General features: G+C 41.6%; 1 protein-coding gene across 1 annotated transcript in view; it reads right to left on the bottom strand.

The window, feature by feature from the left end:
* The window catches only part of LOC146545183 (uncharacterized), a 99728-nt gene that overhangs the window by 16554 nt on the left and 64059 nt on the right, over positions 1-19115 (bottom strand). The window contains exon 5 of the mRNA XM_085216835.1: positions 325-4162. Within this exon, the coding sequence (XP_085072961.1) occupies positions 4078-4162 (85 nt within the window). The 3' untranslated portion in view covers positions 325-4077. The remainder of the gene's footprint in view (positions 1-324; positions 4163-19115) is intronic.

Raw genomic sequence — 19115 nt, 5'->3', positions numbered from 1 at the left:
TAGAAAAATACAAGTGTGGTCTCTTACAGTTTTCATTTAACAACTATCCTGCTCAAATTTGCAAACGAAGCTCTGCAGCAGTTGCCTTGGGTATAAGAACTGAATGAAGAACTCAGGCCAACACGCAAAGGAAGCGACTGATCTATTTTCACTCTTATTGGAATTAATTGGAAAGTAAACACAGCCAGATAAAGAGCAGAAAGTAGATTTCATCATGCAATATTCTTCTACTTTAATAAAAGGATGTTTGCTTATAAGGAAGGAAGAATAACCTCGTGGCTAAGGGCATGATGTTCAAAGCTTTGGACAACATTTCCTGCTTACCTCAGTGCCATCCAGACCGTGTGTGATATCACAGACTTCGATTTCTGGAGAGGAGATGGTCGTGGAAGAAGGTCTTAGGAGCAACATGAAATGGGCACTGCCGAAGAGGTTTCTCTTACAGCACAGCATTAAGTGCTGAGTTCCTTCTGTACAGAAAAGCTGACTGCAGGGAGGAAGGACCCCAAGGACATTAAGGAGGATGTGACTATTACAGCACAGAGTTTAGGCTCATGACATTGCCCTTGTCCCTGCAGTGCTGCTTCACTTGAAATAACTTCCCTGGAAACTCCCCTGCCACACAGCCTTGCTCTCAGCATTTGAAGGGTTAGCAACAAGAGCCTCCTTAACTTCACCGTGAAGCATACCTCCTTCCTCCCCAGCTGACAACCACGTGCACACAAATAGCCTTCTGAAGAAACCAGGAGGGATCATTTCTGCAGAATTAATGTGAACACTTAACATGTGAGTGCCAGAAGTGCGTCCCGAGGGCAGCGTTTGTGCACTGGTATGGGCTACGCCCAGCTGAAATCTGCCTGGACCTCTGCTGAGAGCACTTCACACCTCCTGATCCCTTACTGTTTATAACGCATCTGGATCCTCACCTTGCAGAGGCAATCCTGTTTAACAGCGCTGTTCCCCGTGCTAATACTGACCTTACAGGCATCACAAAGAACTTTCAACTAATTAGCGGGTTTTTAATTTCAGAGCTGATTCCGCATCAGCAGTGAAGACTTTGAAAATGTGTGATTCACGTCACTTCCAGTTCTCTTTAATTATTATCTCCCATCTACATAAACAGACCAACTCCATTCTCACCCATATTTGTAACCATATTACGTACGTACAGTTTTTCTTCTCTTAAATTGGTTGTGCAGGATTGGCTGCCGGGAAAAGTCAACATCCTTGGTCAAAGAGCATCTAACAATTAATACACTTCATTTAGCTGCTACCAGTGATGTCACCAGGAGCAAAGTACAACAACAGAAGTGACAGTCGGGCAGGACGGAACTTTTCTGAAGTATTGCTTGAGCAATAGCCACACAAACCCCTCATTGTTTATCTGGCCAGGGAAGCACATGACACGCAAGCAGCTACCTATGTGTTGCTCAACACGTACTACGAGATGCTCAGGCAAATTTATCACTGAAAGAGAACATCTCCAACAGGCTGCAAGCACAATCATGTAAATTCGGGAAAAGAGAATCCCATTAAAAAAGCAAAATTAATTTTAAGTGTATCAGATGAAAGATTTTGTTTGTAAAGCCTGCGCCAGAACAAAAATTCAAGCTACTTCGAAGACATTCAGGTCATTCAGACAATAATTTTAAAATGGCAAGGAAAGACAGTCTGATGATCCATGTATGGAAAGAGGAGCCAGGAGCTCTGAATCATTATAACAACACTTAGCAGTTAATCACTGTAGATCTCCACTACTCCACAAAATGGATATGAATCGCTGGCACCAGACCGTGGCTCCTCTGCCGTAGGTTGGCATCATGCGGCTTCACGAGGAGGCCTGCAGAGAACTAGGGTGCTTTCCAAACAGTCAGTAATTGCAGTTCCTGTCCCTGTTTACCTACCTACCTGCAGTTCTCACTTAACGTATCCCATGCTGCCGTCTTGTCTCCCTTCCTTCTGCACAAAAGTAGGATGAAATGAAGTTTTCACTTAGTCCATCTGCAGCAAATATCCTTTTTCAGAGTCAGAGCTGCTTCAAGTAGCTGAACTTGACTTTCAGCATCCTCATTCGGTAGACTCATCAGCACCCACTGTATCTGAAAGCACTTTTATGCTTTTAAGAGCAACACAGTGTTCAGCTAAACCCATCTTTCCAGTCCCTATCTCTCTGTGCTTTGCTGTTTTTCTCAGTCCCACTTAAATCCTTGAGTCTCTGTATTTTCTTTGAAAAAAAAAAAAAAAAAAAAAAAGAGTAATGCTCCCAGAAAATAAGCAGTGTGCTGAAATAATAAAACGAATGTCAAAAGGTAACATCAGGCTGCACATCTCCAGAGCACTGGCTTTCTATCTGGTTCCCTCAGCAATGCTAACCTGACTGAAACTGCTTCCTACAAAATGTGCCCCAATTCCCCTCTGCACAATGGCAACAGCCATTGGCACAGGGAAGAAGCGAAAACCTGCAAGGCTGCCTGCTTTTTACTTGGAATGCCTTGCTAGTAATGACACAATGCTATCACTCACTATTTCTGCAGCTACCCCATTATATCTGCATGCTTAGAAACATGACCATCTCCAACCAAAAGACAGGTACCCCTCAAGTTCATCCCTCAGACACTTTTGCTATCTACTAGAAGTCCATCAAAAACCAGAGTGTATTATAATGAAATCAATTTTTTACTAGCTACCACTGCAGTCAGGGGGAGATTAAAACTTTACAATCTCAGCTACACCCTTTGCTTCTGTGTCACCTCATAGCTAAGTCATACTAATCCAGAATTTCCGACATCCTTTCTTTCCACTGCAATGATGGGTTGACATAAAGAGAAATTACTTCACACACTGAGCCTATACTGAAAGGAACAAGAATTTTATTAAAACTGAAAAAATGCACTGTATTACAAAGGAAAACATGGGCTAAATCATGCAGGAAAAATATTTTTATCTTGTAAATCTAGTCTACGGATTAGGGGTTCAGATTTTTGTATAAAACTTTGTTTTCCTCTCCCCCGCGTTTTCTGTAACACAGAAGCTGCCTTGTAAATCTTTGTGTTGGAGATATTTGTCCCAGTAACGTAAACATCATATAACGAAGCTACAACAACTTCAAAGGAAGAGGCTGTTCATGGCAAAGCTGAAGAACACTTGCTGTCCCCTACACAGATTTTTACAAACTTGCTCAAGCAAAATCTATTTTAAAACAATATTCTCCAGGTGTGCCTTCAAAGGGAAGCGAAGCTGCCTCTCCTTGACATTGAGCTGCAGACAAAACCGTTTCCTGGTCAAGGTCAGGTTTTGTGCCAAGATGCTGCTTGGCCAAGTGGCAGTGCCAAGCAGTGCTGAGAACCACAACTTGCAGCAAGCAAGGACTGATTTTAACCACCCGACTTCCCGCTTTTCAGAAGGATTATCTGCATTCTTCTTCATCCAAATCTGCTGAATATTTCTGCAGTGTGTCACAGATTTATTTCCTTCAGTAAATGCAATCACATTCCTCCAAAGGCCTCCTGGGCTGATACCCAGGAACTCTTCTCTCCCATCCTGCTGAACTTCATTCGCTACATGAGAAATCCCACTTCTCTCTCAAGTTCGTAATTTGCATCACCTCATTTCCCTTTCAAGTCTGAAGTACGCTGAGCAAACACATTACAGAACAAATCAAGATGGAAGGGACCTTGCAAGACCACCTTGCAGGGGATAAGGGAGCCCAAATGAGACTTGGTCATACTTGGGAGTATTCATACTTCCTGAAGTCAGTCCATTACGTCTAAACAGATTCAGGAAATCAGAACATAATTATCAAATTTTCATTTTATTGTTCTTCTTTCAGTTCTTAAAGGAATTTCAAAAATAAACACTCCTACAAACTAACACCCCAAAGGACCACATTTTGATGTCACGTGAACTACTGACATACGCTTAAAACGCTTTATCTAGTGAAATTCTATCCGGAGATCTCTAGCACTTCCAGCAAGACTAGTCCAGTACAGCAGAATCCAAAATAGAACACATTTTTGTTGGAAGGGCAACCTGGTGTGTTCTCCTGCTGCCTCACGCTTGGCTTCATGAATCCTGTCCTCAAGGAGGGTCCAAGCCTGGAGTAAGGATGAAGATAAGACCATGCCTCTCAGTACCACTGTGGACTGAAGTCTTGTTAAGGGGACTGCAAAGGAAGACATAGTCTAAGCAACTGGAGAAGAAGAAGAGTTATGAAGAGAATGGTGTAACACAGATGTGAAAGATGAACAGTGGTCTGTCCTGAAGAGGGCAGTGACAGAAAACAAGCCCGTCCTACAACCACCAGCCACAGGAAAGCATACAACCTTGCCTAGGTACTTTCCTTCATTTTTTCAAATGGAAAAAAATAGCAATAAAAAAATACGTGGAAGTATAAAATTTTCCAACTAGGTTCATTAATCATACCCACACATGTTAAAAGCAAATAGGCAGAACGCATGTCATGCTTCAAGTGGTCATTCAAACCACAGAACTCTTACACGACCAGGCTCCTCAAGCTTCAGTGAGCTGACTCCTGAGCTGCGACATGTCTCAGAAATGCAGCGTGGTAACGAAATAACTTACAATTTAGCCTAAGGCACATGTAGCAAGTGGTGAAAATCCTTACAGGGATGATTGGTTGAAGTACCAAGTTCACTGGTGGTGCCTGCTCTTCCCCTTTATTCCCTCTTCCAGGAGCAAGTATGATAGTGGCAAAGTAGTTACTACTTTTAACGACAAGCTTGACTGAAAACTTTTCATTGCATTAATAAAGTTAATAGGCCTTTCATCAGCCAGAGGCTTTTTCCACTAAACAATCATAATTACTTAGAAAAATCTGTTTACAGAAATGGACCAGTGACAGTCAAGTCTACTCAGCAAGAGGTTGATCTACAGACCTCCTAAGGTCTTCCGACCTAAATCCTGTGATCCCAAAGTGAGAACAATCACATTGTATGAAATCCACACAGGTTTGTTCATGTTTTTGAGTCTCACGAAAAAAATAAAAAATAAACATTTCTGCTGCCAGAATGTAAACTTTTGGGCAGCAGCAGAAAAGGACCCAGCAACTTTCATTTACAGAGGTAATGCTTCAAACTCGTCTACACTTTTCTGAAGTTATTTTCACCTTGGGATCTGGAAATACCCTGTGCCTCACTCATTCCACTTCACAATAGCATTTATGCTTGCTTGTAGATACGCAAATTCGCTCTGGCACAGTCAATGATATCTTTTATTTCCTTCTTGACTTCCTCTTTGAAAAGGAGTAAGGATATGGAGCAAACATGTCCAATCAAGGAAAGACAACCAAAAAGGACAGTGTCTTTTTTATTTACTATCCACATTTGAGTGTTAAAGTACGAGGGAAAATTTGACTAGACTTCCTTGCAGCCACACCGTTCTCATTATACTCCTCAGAGATACAGCGCAGACTTCGGTTAACCCAAAATCTGTTTTCACCCAACTTCAATTTAGACTCTTCAGCCCACACAGTTAAACATGCACTGCAGTCATTTTTAGCAAGTTAACTCAATGAATCTGCTGTATGTCTTACAAAGCTGCCAGTGCTTTGAAAACTAGACCTCTTTTACACTTAGTCCACATGAAAGGAGAAAGATCTAAGCTCTTTGGTTATGCCTCTCCTCCTGAGGCCAGCCACTTGATTCCCAGCAGGTTGGCCACCTCATTCAGGACTCTTTATCAGTCCTCTGATTGGTGTCAAATGCTGTCCACAGCACATAATGGTAACACGGTCTCAGCATGCAAGTATTCAAGAGGAAGATTCAGGACTCCGAAGTTGAGTGTAGGGAAGAAAAGATGATCAATTAGGATTGTGCTGTGATCATAGCAACAGAGGTAAAGCACACTGCAAGAAAGGACAGGATTCCACTCCAGAAGGAATGACAGCAAAGTACACGTTGTGCAATTTCCTTCCATTGCAAGTAGCATATTTCAGACTATTCAGCAGCCAAGAGAGAAGACTTGGGATGTATCCTGCAGTAGGAACCTCCACCTGGCTGCAGGCAAGATCTTTAGATCAAACATCGGGCAGAACATTCGTATTCAGCCCAATCACAGAAGTCAGGACAGCACACACAACTGAAAGGTTCTGCTTATTTCCTGCCCCAAAGACCCACTGAGTGCTCTTTTCATTGTTAGAGGATTAGCAGCACATAAACAATTTATGTAAGGAAACTGACAATTTTATTGTGATGCGCCAGTTAGCATTTCCAGAGGATAAGATTATAAAATTTTTTACTTAGTTTTCCATGAGTCACCCTCTGAATAACATTTTGATTTACCTAACAGCAAGAACTCTTGGTCGGAGGCAGTTTCACTAAACATGGTCATCCCAGTCTATCATCACTCTACTACTGGATGCAAATTCTGTACAGAAAAAAGAAATTTTCTGCAGTGAACAACTGATTTTTCATTCTCACCTACCTTTGGTGAAGGAACATGGTGATGGTTACATTTATATTTAAGGCTTGTCTAATAAAGCAATCTGGTGATGTCTGGATCACATGTGATACTGCAAACAGAGCTTTGAGCTATCTCTAAAGGAAAAGCCAGCCAAACTTCTGGACCATGAAGCAGAAGTAAGGAACTCCAACATAATACAACACAGTCAACTCTCAAATATGCGAGATAACAGGAAGCTGGGGTAACCTAGTTAATGAAAAACTATCAGTAACAATACTATTCTTTGCAAAGCCAACTCCTGGCATCTCTAGGTGGTTTTATTAGCTTGGCCACAGCACCGCAAGAACACGCAGATCCAGCTTGGGTCCCGGAGCAACACATCATGTTCCTCTAAAGCATGTGAGCCTTGAGAGTTTGTGTGGAGCATCTGACGTGTCTTTGCCCTGCATGGCTTCCAACATCAGGGCTTATTCCAGAGCAACTATCAGTGCTCTGGTATTTGGCCCCAGCACAGTCACGATCCGAATGCTCTGCTTACAGACACCAGTCCCCTTCAGCTCCAATAGCACTACTCCTGGTGCATCAGGACAGGAGTTCCTGCAGTACCAGCTTCAGATCGTGAAACAGTGACTGAGGCTGAAACTAACTTAGGAAGAAGTAATTCTTCCAGCAAGCCTGAGAAAGCATGGGGAAAGAAGTGGAGGGAAAATAAAAGCAGATGCTGAGCACAGCTATAGCCAGCGCAGAAGGAAGAAGCTGCTTTTTCCTCCTCACTCAACCAGCACGCCTCAAGGACCACAGGTCTCAGCAATCAGTATCTAACTGCACGTATGTCAAACAGCGGCAATCCTAAAGCAACCGGGCCCATCCTCCTACAGGCACTATGCAGGCAGAATTTCCACCCATTTCAAGTTTCTCCCATGAGAAGCCCTGTTCCAAACATCCAACAACCCGCACAGCATCAGGCTGCTCAGAGAGAACAAAGCAAGGCAAAACTAAGGCTGCTGACAAAGGCAGAATAGACAAGAATACAGCCATGCTAAAAGATGACCGACATGGGTGGAAAGTCAGTAAACAAAACAAAAAATAAAATGCAGATGGTATGCAGCTAAAGCAAACTGTATGGTTCAGTGCATACCTAGCAGGCCAAGAAGGAAGGGAAATTCCTTCCCAGGGTTTACGTGAACAATGAGTTTCCCTGAAAACTCCAGGAGGCCGTTCCCAGCTCCTCTGCTGGCACCGTCACTAGGAAAAGCAAATGCTGGAAAGGTTGTTTCAGTTCATTACTGACCTCAGTACAAATCGTAGTACCGATGAACTCCAGCACAGATCAATGTGACCTCTTGCTTCAGTGGTATTGTTGTTACAACGCGTACAGCACGCAATGCTCCTTTTTACAAGAAAACACAGCCATCTGTGTGCCACTGTATGTTCCAGCGGTCACACAGCTCTGATCAAACCGAGCTCAGCGTGCTGCAGGCTCAATTCCACGCACAGGAGACCAGCCAAACCCTCCTCATTTTTAACATAAAGAAAAGAGATGATACAATATGCAACTGGAGGTAAATGGCAAACTCCTGAAAGCAACAACCTATGTATTATAGATGAGAAGGAAAAAATAAACAGAAATCAGTGTATGCTTGAGCCAATGCTACAAATTAGATGTGAATGAAGATAGACAATTCGAGGTGTGTCTGTCACCCAATTTGCTGGAAGGCTTTTGGCAGCTGGGTACGCAAACAAATCAAAATGCCTCCGAAATATTCCATTAAAAATATGCCCCAAAATCCATCAAGAAACTCTAAAAACAATCTTCTAAAAGAGATGGCACAAAACACCAGAACATCTAATGGCTATTTGCAAAAAAACTGTGGCTCTTCTGCTCTATTGTTTCTGTTGCATTAAAATGTCAGTAATGGTTAAAATGTGAAAAATAGGAAAGTCTCACCAATTCAAACCAAACCACAAACCACTTTGTAAGATCATGGAATTCTACAAGTTAACAGACAAATGAACAAACATGCACACCAATAAAACTGCACATGAAGAAACATGCCAGCTTCTATTTATTCTCATTCACTGTGTTCTACAGTTTAGGAAAAAAGGCTGTAGCAGTTTTATTAAAGTTGGAGGAAAATTTTAGAAGTTTCATTAAAGAACTCAAAATAGTTTTCTTTTTCAAAATGGCTTTGATTCAAATGGAATGGAGGAATTTATCAAAGCATTTCAGAACCTGAAAATACAGAAGAATGTAACAAACATGAAGTCGCGTAATCAAAAATGCTCTCCAAACACGAATTCCTACATTCAGCCTTTTGGTAATGCTTTGTGCTGTGGTTAGAGTTGAAAGAAAGGACAAAAAAGAGGTAGGTTCTTTATTTGCATGTTCATGCAATTCCTTATTGCAAAGTTCTAGTTCAGATATAAAAGCTGTCTAAAGCACTGGCACACATTTCCACGGAAGTTTCCGTCTCATGTTTTCATATGGGTTTAGAATTGCTGAAGAATTCTGGATCCTGTGAATAAGTTCAAACACTAACCTATTTTTGCTGACAGCAGAACTGAGGCACACACATATGCACTGGACATGACTTAGCAAGCCATGGAGGAAGACTGGAGCAGGAATCTCCATCTGCTCTACTCATTTCCACTTTTCTGCCATGCAGGAAGGTCAAGTTCACCTCTCCTCACATGGAAATCGATGCTGAATATACATTTAAAAAATAGTTCACCAACTTACCACCTATTAAACAGCTAAAATAAAAGAGAGACAATGTGACCATACAAACCCATAGTACAGTGAATCACTCCTTAGCTTAGTCACATGCAGAAAATACACGTTAATGCATTTACAACTTTTGACCAAAGAAGCTGAAACCTAAAAAGTTATTTGTTAATTCCAGAGCAGGAGTTCAGTGATGGCAAATTCATCATGGGTTACACACTGGAAGTGTCAAAGTCCTACAGACACTGGACGGACAGCTGGCTGCTCAGTTAGCTAGATCTTGTCAGTTAGTGTAACAGCAGAACTCAAGAAAACAGGGCAATGAATGACCACATAGTTTTAATTAAATACAGATAATAACTATTTTACCCTAAATATCTTACCTTCCTGCTCTTCAACCAGCATCATTTTAGGCTCCAACCTGTATGCAACTCAATGGAAGCAACTGAGGCTACGGAAGACAGTTTGCCTTTAGCTCTAATTAATCATGCATTGCTTACCAAACCTTTACCATCGCTCGGAAGAACTGCTAGCTGCAGCAATTCAATTCTCACAGACTGTTTTCATACTACACAGGTAATAAATGAATTAGGTTTCATTCACGGTGTGTGAATAAAGCAGAGAGGAGTAGGTATGACTAATCTTCATTTTCCAGATGGGAAACCCACTGCGCAGAAGAATGCAGTTCTGTGCTCAAGATCACAAGCAGAGAACTGCAATTTCACCTTACAGGTTTTGATATAAATTTCCCTGTTCAACACAGCTGTCTGCTGTTTTTGAAAGTACTGATGAGCGAACACCACAGCTCTCACTCAGCACTCGAGAAAAATCTGCATTTTCAGAAGCAAGCTGACATATTTTTGCCATAAAAACTAATAGAAATATTAGAAGCCATGCTTACAAACATTAATAAACTTCTAACAGCACTTGAAAAGCCAGAATATACAACCAGAGAGTGTTGCCCAGTGTCCCTTGGAAGCATCTCATAAGGGCCTTGGCTTCCCCCTGCAGATACGTGGTGCACTCACACACACTGCACCAACACCCACCCAGCAGCACCCAGGACGGCTGCAGGCTGGGATAAACACCTTGCATGAAACAACTGAAAAATGGAGAAATACACCAGAGGCTTTCTGGAGCAGTTCCAGAAATGACTATCTGAAGTAACCTTAGCAAAATCTGAAGGATTTCCGTTTGTCCTTCCTTCCTCCCTCCCCTCATGCAAAAACCTTGCAAAGGCGTTAAGAAGCATCAAGTTACCCTGCAGTGTTTAGGAGACATTCTTCATGCTCCCACTTCAGACACCAGCCAAGGAAAATGATCTGCTGGCACTCACACGCTGCACAGCTTAGAGCCCCAACAACCTGCACTCACAGAGAGGCACCAGGAGCACACTTGGTGTGTCACGAGAGAGATCCTCTCTGCATTAAATGCTGCCAATCCTGCATTTTCAGTTTGCAGTGGATTAACAATAAAATTATCGGGAAGTCCTACACTTCTGAAATAGCTTACTAAAAATACCTCGTTACTTCAGAGAAAACAGCAACAAGAACTTGCTCATCAGTTTACAGGAACGCACATTCCCAGCACAAAAAGTGCTGGCAATACCAACAGCACAGAGAGATGTTCATTTAGGTACACGTCGATGATTAAAACAAAAACTTGCTATACTGAATTCTGGCTGCAGATTTGCTGATGCCTGCTGGAACAGCTCTGCAACCCTCTGCACAGAAAGCTGTGATTCTCACTTGCATAGCCTGCATCTGAAACTAAAGCCCCATTTTTCTACACACTAAAAAGTTACTGGGATTGACAGAAATACGCCTATCAGTCAGCTCTATAGCTGTGCAAACACACTTGAAGTAGCTGAAACAACAGATAATGATAAAAATATAAAAAGCTTGTCCGATTAAACTGAAGCACTACGAAAAAGAAAGAGACTCAAAGAATTACCTCTGTTCTTGCTGAGGGATACGTAGTCAGAACAAGACAGACTGCATGCTTCGAGCCGTTAATAAAAAGAAGAGCAAGCGAATGAATAGCTTTCAGAAGAAGCCAAATAGTTTTTGTTTCTCTGCTGCAGTTTCACCACTCCCACCGGGTAATTTCTACGTTCACTTTATAACGAAAGCAAAGTACAGGTCAAATTAAGAAAGGGAGGAGACCAAAAAACTCCACTGTATTAGCCTATGTTAGTCACTCTTGCTATCTCCTTTGCAAATGGGGGAAGCGGGGCTGCTGGGACAGAAGGGGATTTAGAGGGGATGTTCTGCTGAGGCTTATAAACCAGAAGCTCGGTTCATCTGCATTTTATATGATCTGACTGGTAAAAGCAGGAAGCAAGAAAACCTTTCAAGTGCATGATTTATGGAAATGTATCACGTGGCTAAGAAGCACAAGAACATAAAGGGCCGAACTCAGCTTTCATTTACACCAACGTAACTTTCATGAAAGTCCATAAATTTTAAAATCAGAATTCGTTCACACTTTTCAAATGCACCAACTGCTCCAGCAAAGATCTCCTCAACAAAGAATTTCTCTACTGGCCGAGCACCGCAGGATCAAGGCAGAATAGCTTTAAACGCAGTTCTGCCACCCTGTCTCCAATGGCTTTGCCCCCAAACAAGCCAGCTACCTGTAGCTCCTGTATGCTTTCACACTCCTAACAGTGCTTTAAAATCTACTTAGGTACTTGAAAGGCAGGACGATCCAAAAGTGCACTGGGAATGCCCTCCTATTTCACAGAATGTGGTTATGGACATGCACGCACTACTATTTAAGGAACAAAATACAACCAGGTAACATCCAGCAAGCTAGGGAATTTTTTGTTCAAGTGAGAATAAGCAGCATTAAAATACTCTGGCTTTTGTTCTATCACATCTACATTTCCATAAACAGCTGATGGATGGCGTGAGCCATAGGCCTGTACTGGTTTGTTTTTCTTCCCAACCTCAAGTATGGAATTCTACGCTAAGAGGAAAGCGTGATAGGTGAAAGAAAACTGAAGAGGAGCACTCATTAGGATATTAGCCGAGTGCTGAGGAGAAACATAAAGCAACAAAGGGGTAAGAAATTGAGAATAAAAATTACAGAAGAAAACAAGACAGTGAAACAGAACCACCCTACTGAAGGTGGGGTTTTTGTCAGAAGCATTGCTGCCCCTCAAGCAAGCTGCTCAGATGGCACAAGGTTAAAAGCACTGAGGAAAACCTGAATCATCTGACCTAGAAATGGGAAAAAAGGAGTAAAAAGGCCTTGCGGTACAGGCTCGCTTTTAATAAGATGACCTCTTAAGCACTGAAGGACTCAATACCCTTTTGACAAACACTTGCTAAAACACATACATTACATGCACAGATGGGGAAACCATAATGAAAATTCACTTTACCAGGCTGGGGTCAGAAAGATCATCTCTATTTTACACTCGGTAGTAACAAACCATGAATCAACAAGGTGAATTTCATACATAAATCTGTGTGATATTATCAAGTATTTCAGTAGATTGTTACTTTGCAAGTTATAAGTGATAGATCCAACTATTATGCTGGCATTTAATAAGCAATAAAATGTTAAAACAAAGCAATTATTGCAGAATTCTGTCTAACTCAGCAGTCTAACAAGAACTTCCTGTAAATAGCTGAGAGATAATGCATGTAGCTGATAATACAGCTGATGGGTTTATTGTGCTGTCCTTTAAGTGTCTCTGTTTAAGAAATCCTGAGCCTCATTTATAAATCCTCATTTATAAACTTGTCTTCACTGGAGTACTCTGCCATCCCACATTCACATCCCACCATGGGCTGTGAATAGCATTCCTATGTACTCTATAGAATTTCTATAGCATCCCTATATACAAAATATTGTGCTGTCCTTTAAGTGTCTCTGTTTAAGAAATCCTTAGTGCTCATTTATAAACTTGTCTTCACTGGAGTACTCTGCCATCCCACCATGGGCTGTGAATAGCATTCCTATGTACTCTATAGAATTTCTATAGCATCCCTATATACAAAATGTCTCCAGGGTGGCTGCATGGTGGTAATGCAGTCATATAATAACTCAAGTGAGGATTTAGAAAAGGAGTGAAAAGAGCACAGAGTAAAACCTCAAGGACTGAACACAGAGCAGCAGTTGTGAAGAGATACCGGCTGGATACAGAGATGCTGTGCTGCTGAACACCAGGGCTGATGTCTGTTTAATGCTGTGTGCAGCAGCACTTCGCTGGAGACACAGTGAGCTGGGATTGGGGACATCTCCCAGGATCCTGGTAGGACATGTGACAAACAAGCAGAGTAACCTACCACCTAATTCTGCACAAATAAACTAGTATTTGCAGCTTATTCTAAACGTATCATAAAACTTTAGCAGAAGTTAAACTAGGAAAAAAAAAGTACTGAATCCTAGTCTTCCTACACTTTCTTATAAAACATAAACCTCTGCAAAAGGTAATGGAGACCTGAACAACTTAGAAACTGTACAGTGCTAACAACACAACATTCTGAGATTTTACTTTGAAGAGCTGTTTGAGTTACAGGCAGAATTAAAAGCAGCCAGAGCCCTACAAGAGGTTGTGGGTATCAGGGAACCATGTATCTGGTGCTGCCAGCTCATCTGTGTACCACAAATAAGGAACAGCAATGATATCCTTTGAACTGCTACATTTGAATTTCATCATTTATTTGTTGAGGGTCCTCACCAAAAAAATGCGGAAGCAAAGCAAATCTAAAGCATTCTTTCTAGATTGATTACACACAAGAATAGGAAAACTAAACTCACGCCTGTCTTCCATTTCATTCAAGATGTAAGCCAGACAGGAGGTATTACTCACAATTCAGAGCACAATATTAGGATGTTGACCGTGGCCAGTCAAAGTCTGACGTGTAAGAATGGAGCCATCAAATTCATTTCCTGGTCAAGATTCACAATCAAAATGAGAGATTTCTCAAAGGGAGGGTGAAACATGGGAACAGAGAAGAAACGGAGCCCTGGAAGTTGACTGCGCCTCTAAGTTCAATTGTCATGTAATTCCTCCAGAGGAAAGGGAGTGTTTGTGCATGACACAGCCAGCCAAACATGCAGGAGTCACATCCTGCCAAAGGGCTGCACCTCCAGCACATTTGACCTAAGTGGACAGCTTTATTGGATTGCCAGGAACACTACCCACCCTGCTGAAGATAGAGAGAAAGAACACAAAATAAAAATAAACCGATTTACCTTAAAGAAGGCGTTAGTAGGATACTGCCTTCTTGGGAGCATGTTTAGATCCCCAACAAGCATCTCCAAGGATCTGTTCAATAGGTTTTTCCTCAGTCACTTCAAAGCCCAGGGAGTACTCTCACATGCTGCTGTTCTGCTGAAGACCAACCACAGTTCATCAGTATCATTAAGAACGAGCACACCCCAGCAAGGGCACAAAAGGAAAAATCCTTCCACACCCTCCGGGCTGCAGAGGAAGGACTCACCATTTCCGGAGACTGAACTGCTGATCCTTCCATGTTCCATTTCATGGATGTCCACCCAGATCCCCTTACCACACCAAGAGAACACTACAAGCTCAGTGTAATAAGCCATTCCTACATATAATACTGTTTCAAACCCTACATCCATTACCGTGTCTTCAAATGAATCTAAGGATAGGTTTGACACACTTTGCAAAATCTGACTCATCCTCTTGAGTATGGAAAAAAACAGTTTGCAGTTAACTCCTGTAGGCTGCAACCTCTTGAATCTCAATGCGTGTTTATTTAATTAACAGCCACATTATCAGTCCTCCAGTTCCCTATGCGTCTTGCGTACTGGAAGAGAAGCTGGGAGAAAACAGTAGGCACAGAGGGAATTGAAATAGTTATCTTTTGCTGGGAGATGAGTACCAGCCATACATACTTTTTTTTTTGGAAGCTAGTGTTTTAAGAAAATAATTAGAATGTTTATTTTGCTAGTTTTACTCTCCAAATCTAAAGGCAGGCAATCTGACTAAGGAATCAAGTCAATATTAGATGTTTGCTTAGCCAGTTCAGCTCCTGGATTCAAAGGCTAGGCTTTCCCTATTAAGCAAGTTTCACAAGATTATACCTCCTTTGATTTCTATGGAATGATTTAACTATTGTGACTCTGGATGGGCTCCAGTGAAGTTACTCTATATATACAAAAGAAGGCCCAAATCTGTACAAACTGATTACACGATGGCAAAGTTCCCTTCTTTGTTCTTTTTACTGGTGTTCTTGGTTGTTTTTGTGTTTCCCTCTGATGGGATTTACGCATACAGCTTTCACACAGTGACTGTGCAAATACCAAAGCTTCAACAACAATAAAACACAAAGTTGTCTGCATTTTCAGATGTATTTCCTTAATGGCTAGATACATTTAAGACCAGTTCATTTGAAATTATACAATTTGTAATGCCTGCATAAACAACAAATCCATCCTCAGGACATACTCAAAAGCCACTACATTAGTTTCTCCCAAGAATCAAAGCTGCTCTTGTGTTTCCTCTGAAAGCAGCAACTACTTAAGGAACTGAGTTATGACACTACTTGAAATTATTTACATTGAACTGCTGAACTGGTGATTCAATGTAAGCTCACAACTTCAAAATGCAAAGAATCTCCTAAGGAGGGGAATTCATTTATTTAAAAAAAAACTAAAAATACATTCAAGATGAGTTAGATCTGTCTTAAGTGCTAGACACCTGGTTCAGTCATGTCAGTGGATTTGAGGAATTTTGGATGTTACAGAAATCTAGTAAATGCCAACATCATTTAGTAACATAGCTGTATCTTGAGAAACTGATTCTGATGTTTCTTACCACTTCTATGCCCAAAGAAAGGAACAGTCCTCCAAAGACATCTGGATGCTGCTTGCAAACACACAGAACACTTGTTATCAGCCAAAACCCTTTATCAGCACCCTTTTTACCTAGAGAAGGTTAGTGAGGACTCAAAACTTTTCAGGAGCACACAGCCAAATGGCAAACAGCCACAGTCACAAGCTGCAGCGAGGCAAATTCTGACTAGATATAAGGAAAAAATTGTTCAGCGTGAAAATGAGCAAATTCTGGAAGAAGAGGCCAGAAAGGCTATCAACTCTCAGTTGTCGGGGATTTTCAATTAGTAAAAGCATTGAGCAGCTTCATCTAGCTTCATACACAGCCTTGCTTTGAGCAGGAGGTTGATGATCTGAAGAGTCAAGTGCAATTTATTTATATGGTTTAAAGAGACAACACAAACTGCTTCAAATATGTGCACCATGTTGCCAAGCTCTATTTGCAGGACTTCTGTGAAATGAGAGCACAGTAATGTCATGACAGAGCACGAGCTGTATAGATGGAGTGCACTTCCACACTGCTCTCCAGACAGGCCTCCCCTGAGCTAGGCTCCCATTGACCACTCTTAACTCAGCACCTGGGCCCACCAAAAGATGCAAGAACTGTGTCCTGCAGGGCCTGGATTTCACCAGCGTAAGAAACACTTGCAGCAATTTTGTCTGTTACTGTCATGAGAGACATAGACAGGCGAGCTAGCAGACCTCTTGCCCCCTATGTGAATACTGATACGCATCGCGAGATGTTTCATACCCAATGATTTCCCAGAAATCACTAGTTGAAACTACAGAACTGCACAACATAACATCCCAACACAACAACCTTTACACTGCAAAGCATGGATCGCATGGAAATGTGCTGATTCCATCAAAATGCTCTTTGAAAGGCAATGTCTGTCCGACTTCCTGCCCGGCTGCCTGCCAGTCCTGGGGTGGCTAGTCCAAGCTCTCCAATTCAAAATACAAGACGATTTCCACAGGATAGGAATTCTGCTTCCTGTAGCTCTCTAATTAAAATAAATTCCTTATAGGTGTGTATTTCAGGAAGGACAAGGATTGCTCTGGATTCAAACAGCAGGAATGGCTTCTCAAAAGCAGAAAGCGGTCAAGAAAATTTGTTGTGTTTCCATAGACAGATGCATTTCTAACATCACAGAAGGAAGAAGATGAAGTGTCTCTGTCCAAATGTGTGTGAGGGAAGACAGCAGTAAGGAAATCCAGACAGCAATAGGACTAATCAGATAGAATCCTTGTCTCACCTCTTTTACAAGATGTATACATTTTCTCTATTTAATTTTAAAAAGGGTAGTTCCTATTCACACTGCATGGTTTTTTAATATCCATGAACCAAAGCACAGTAGTGCTCAGTATCCATCCTTCAGGGGTGTACTCACTCTGTTTCTAGTGACAGAATGTAGGTGCCTGCCATGGTATGGCTGCACCAAGGCCAATGCAGCAGCACAGAACAAAAATTCCAAAGAGTTCCTCAGCCACAGGGATTAATGCATTAATGATAAACAGCTTAACGCCTGCTCAAATTCACTTTTATTTTCAGCAGCAGCAGAACATTAGCCAAAATGCTTCTGGCCACACCAAAGTCGATACTTGCTGTGCCTCTTGACAGCCCACTGCTGTAGCAGATCCTCTGGTCTGAGGATGTGATGAGGAGTTCAGAAGCACTGGTGTACTTGGCATCATCTGTTTGCATGGCAGAGCACAACTCTGAGCCTGACAAGAGTGCTGTCTGGTGATATAAACTTTATTTCCCTCCTCAGTAGCCTACAGGTAAGGCATCTGTCCGTGATGCATCAAGCTCCAGTTGGCTGAGGATAAGATTAGACAATACTAACATAAAGCAGCCTGCACAGGATTTTCAGGAACTCTTGCTTGCTACATAAAACGAATAAGGAGATGCCTTGTGCCAGACCACATCTCTAGCAAAATTGGAGATGCTGCATATCCAATCTTTTTCTTAATCTAAAGCTTCTCACTGGATATTTGGACTAGGTAAATCCTACCTTCAGCAGTTGCAACACATCAGTTAATCATGCAATTTGAGGAAAAAAACACTCCAGTTATTCCTGTTTTGGGAAAGCATAAGTGAGGAGAAAAAGGGACTGTAATTAAGCTTAAAGTCAATTAAGCAATGATATCAATTCAAGATTTACACTGAAGTGCTTTAACAAGAGCAATTAAAACACTCACTAGTGACAGAAGAACTGAAGGAAAACTACAAGGCAAGATCTCCAAGCTTATACAATAGATGAGGAATAGAACCAGGTTCCACGGCTTTCCCTACTGGCTTTTGCAAATACAGTGTTCCTAAAAAGTCCTAGTTCACACTGCAGCCACAAGGTCTTCCAAGCAGTTTAAAGCATTATTTCTGAGCTCTGCAGATTTTTCCCTGATGCGATACGATCTCACCAGTTACATCCCCCTCTATACAAAGAATAAAAGATTTAACAGTTTCAAATCAAAGAAAAGGGGAAAAAATCCTAAATTCAAATCTAATGGCAAATTACTGCTCATATGGACATGAGCAACATTAAGACACGTATTTTAAAAGTCGTGCGAGGTATTTCAACTCTGATGTTACACAGATGGTAACAATATACATCTAAACCTGTAAGGGTGATGGAAAATCTCTATGATTCATTTGCCACAGATAAGCCCATCAAGACATACCATCTCCTCACTGTGTCCTCTGTGCCATATCCTGTCATAGGAAGGCTGGTTCCATACCAAGAAGACAACCCGGCTCTGATGACCTCATCTCTTCAAGAGCTTGCTGCCTCCAAAAGGGTCCTAAAATAATTTTCCAGCCTGAACTGTTAGCTACCTTCTCTGGAGGACTGAATTAAGGAGAACGATATCCTGTGAAAGGGCAGGAGCCATGACACCACAGCAGCCTGGGTGACAGAGAAGGGGAAACATTTCTTCTACAGAAGATGAGACAGACCCCAGTCCCACAGGAGAGATGCTGAAACAAATGGAAAGGAATGCATGTTCACCACTTCCTGTATCTGTAACAATCTGGTTTTTTTTTGTTGTTGTTGTTGTTTTTTTATTTTTTTTTTTTTACAAGACCCTTGTTTTTTCTTTTCCTGCAATGTTATATTTCCCCCCCCATTACATCTATGCAAGATTCAAAGCC

This window comes from Meleagris gallopavo, chromosome 1 (genome assembly GCF_905368555.1).
Source record: "Meleagris gallopavo chromosome 1, MGAL_WU_HG_1.1, whole genome shotgun sequence".
NCBI lineage: Eukaryota > Metazoa > Chordata > Aves > Galliformes > Phasianidae > Meleagris > Meleagris gallopavo.
The sequence above is the reverse complement of the archived record's forward strand: the minus strand, read 5'-3'. Positions and strand labels throughout refer to the sequence as shown.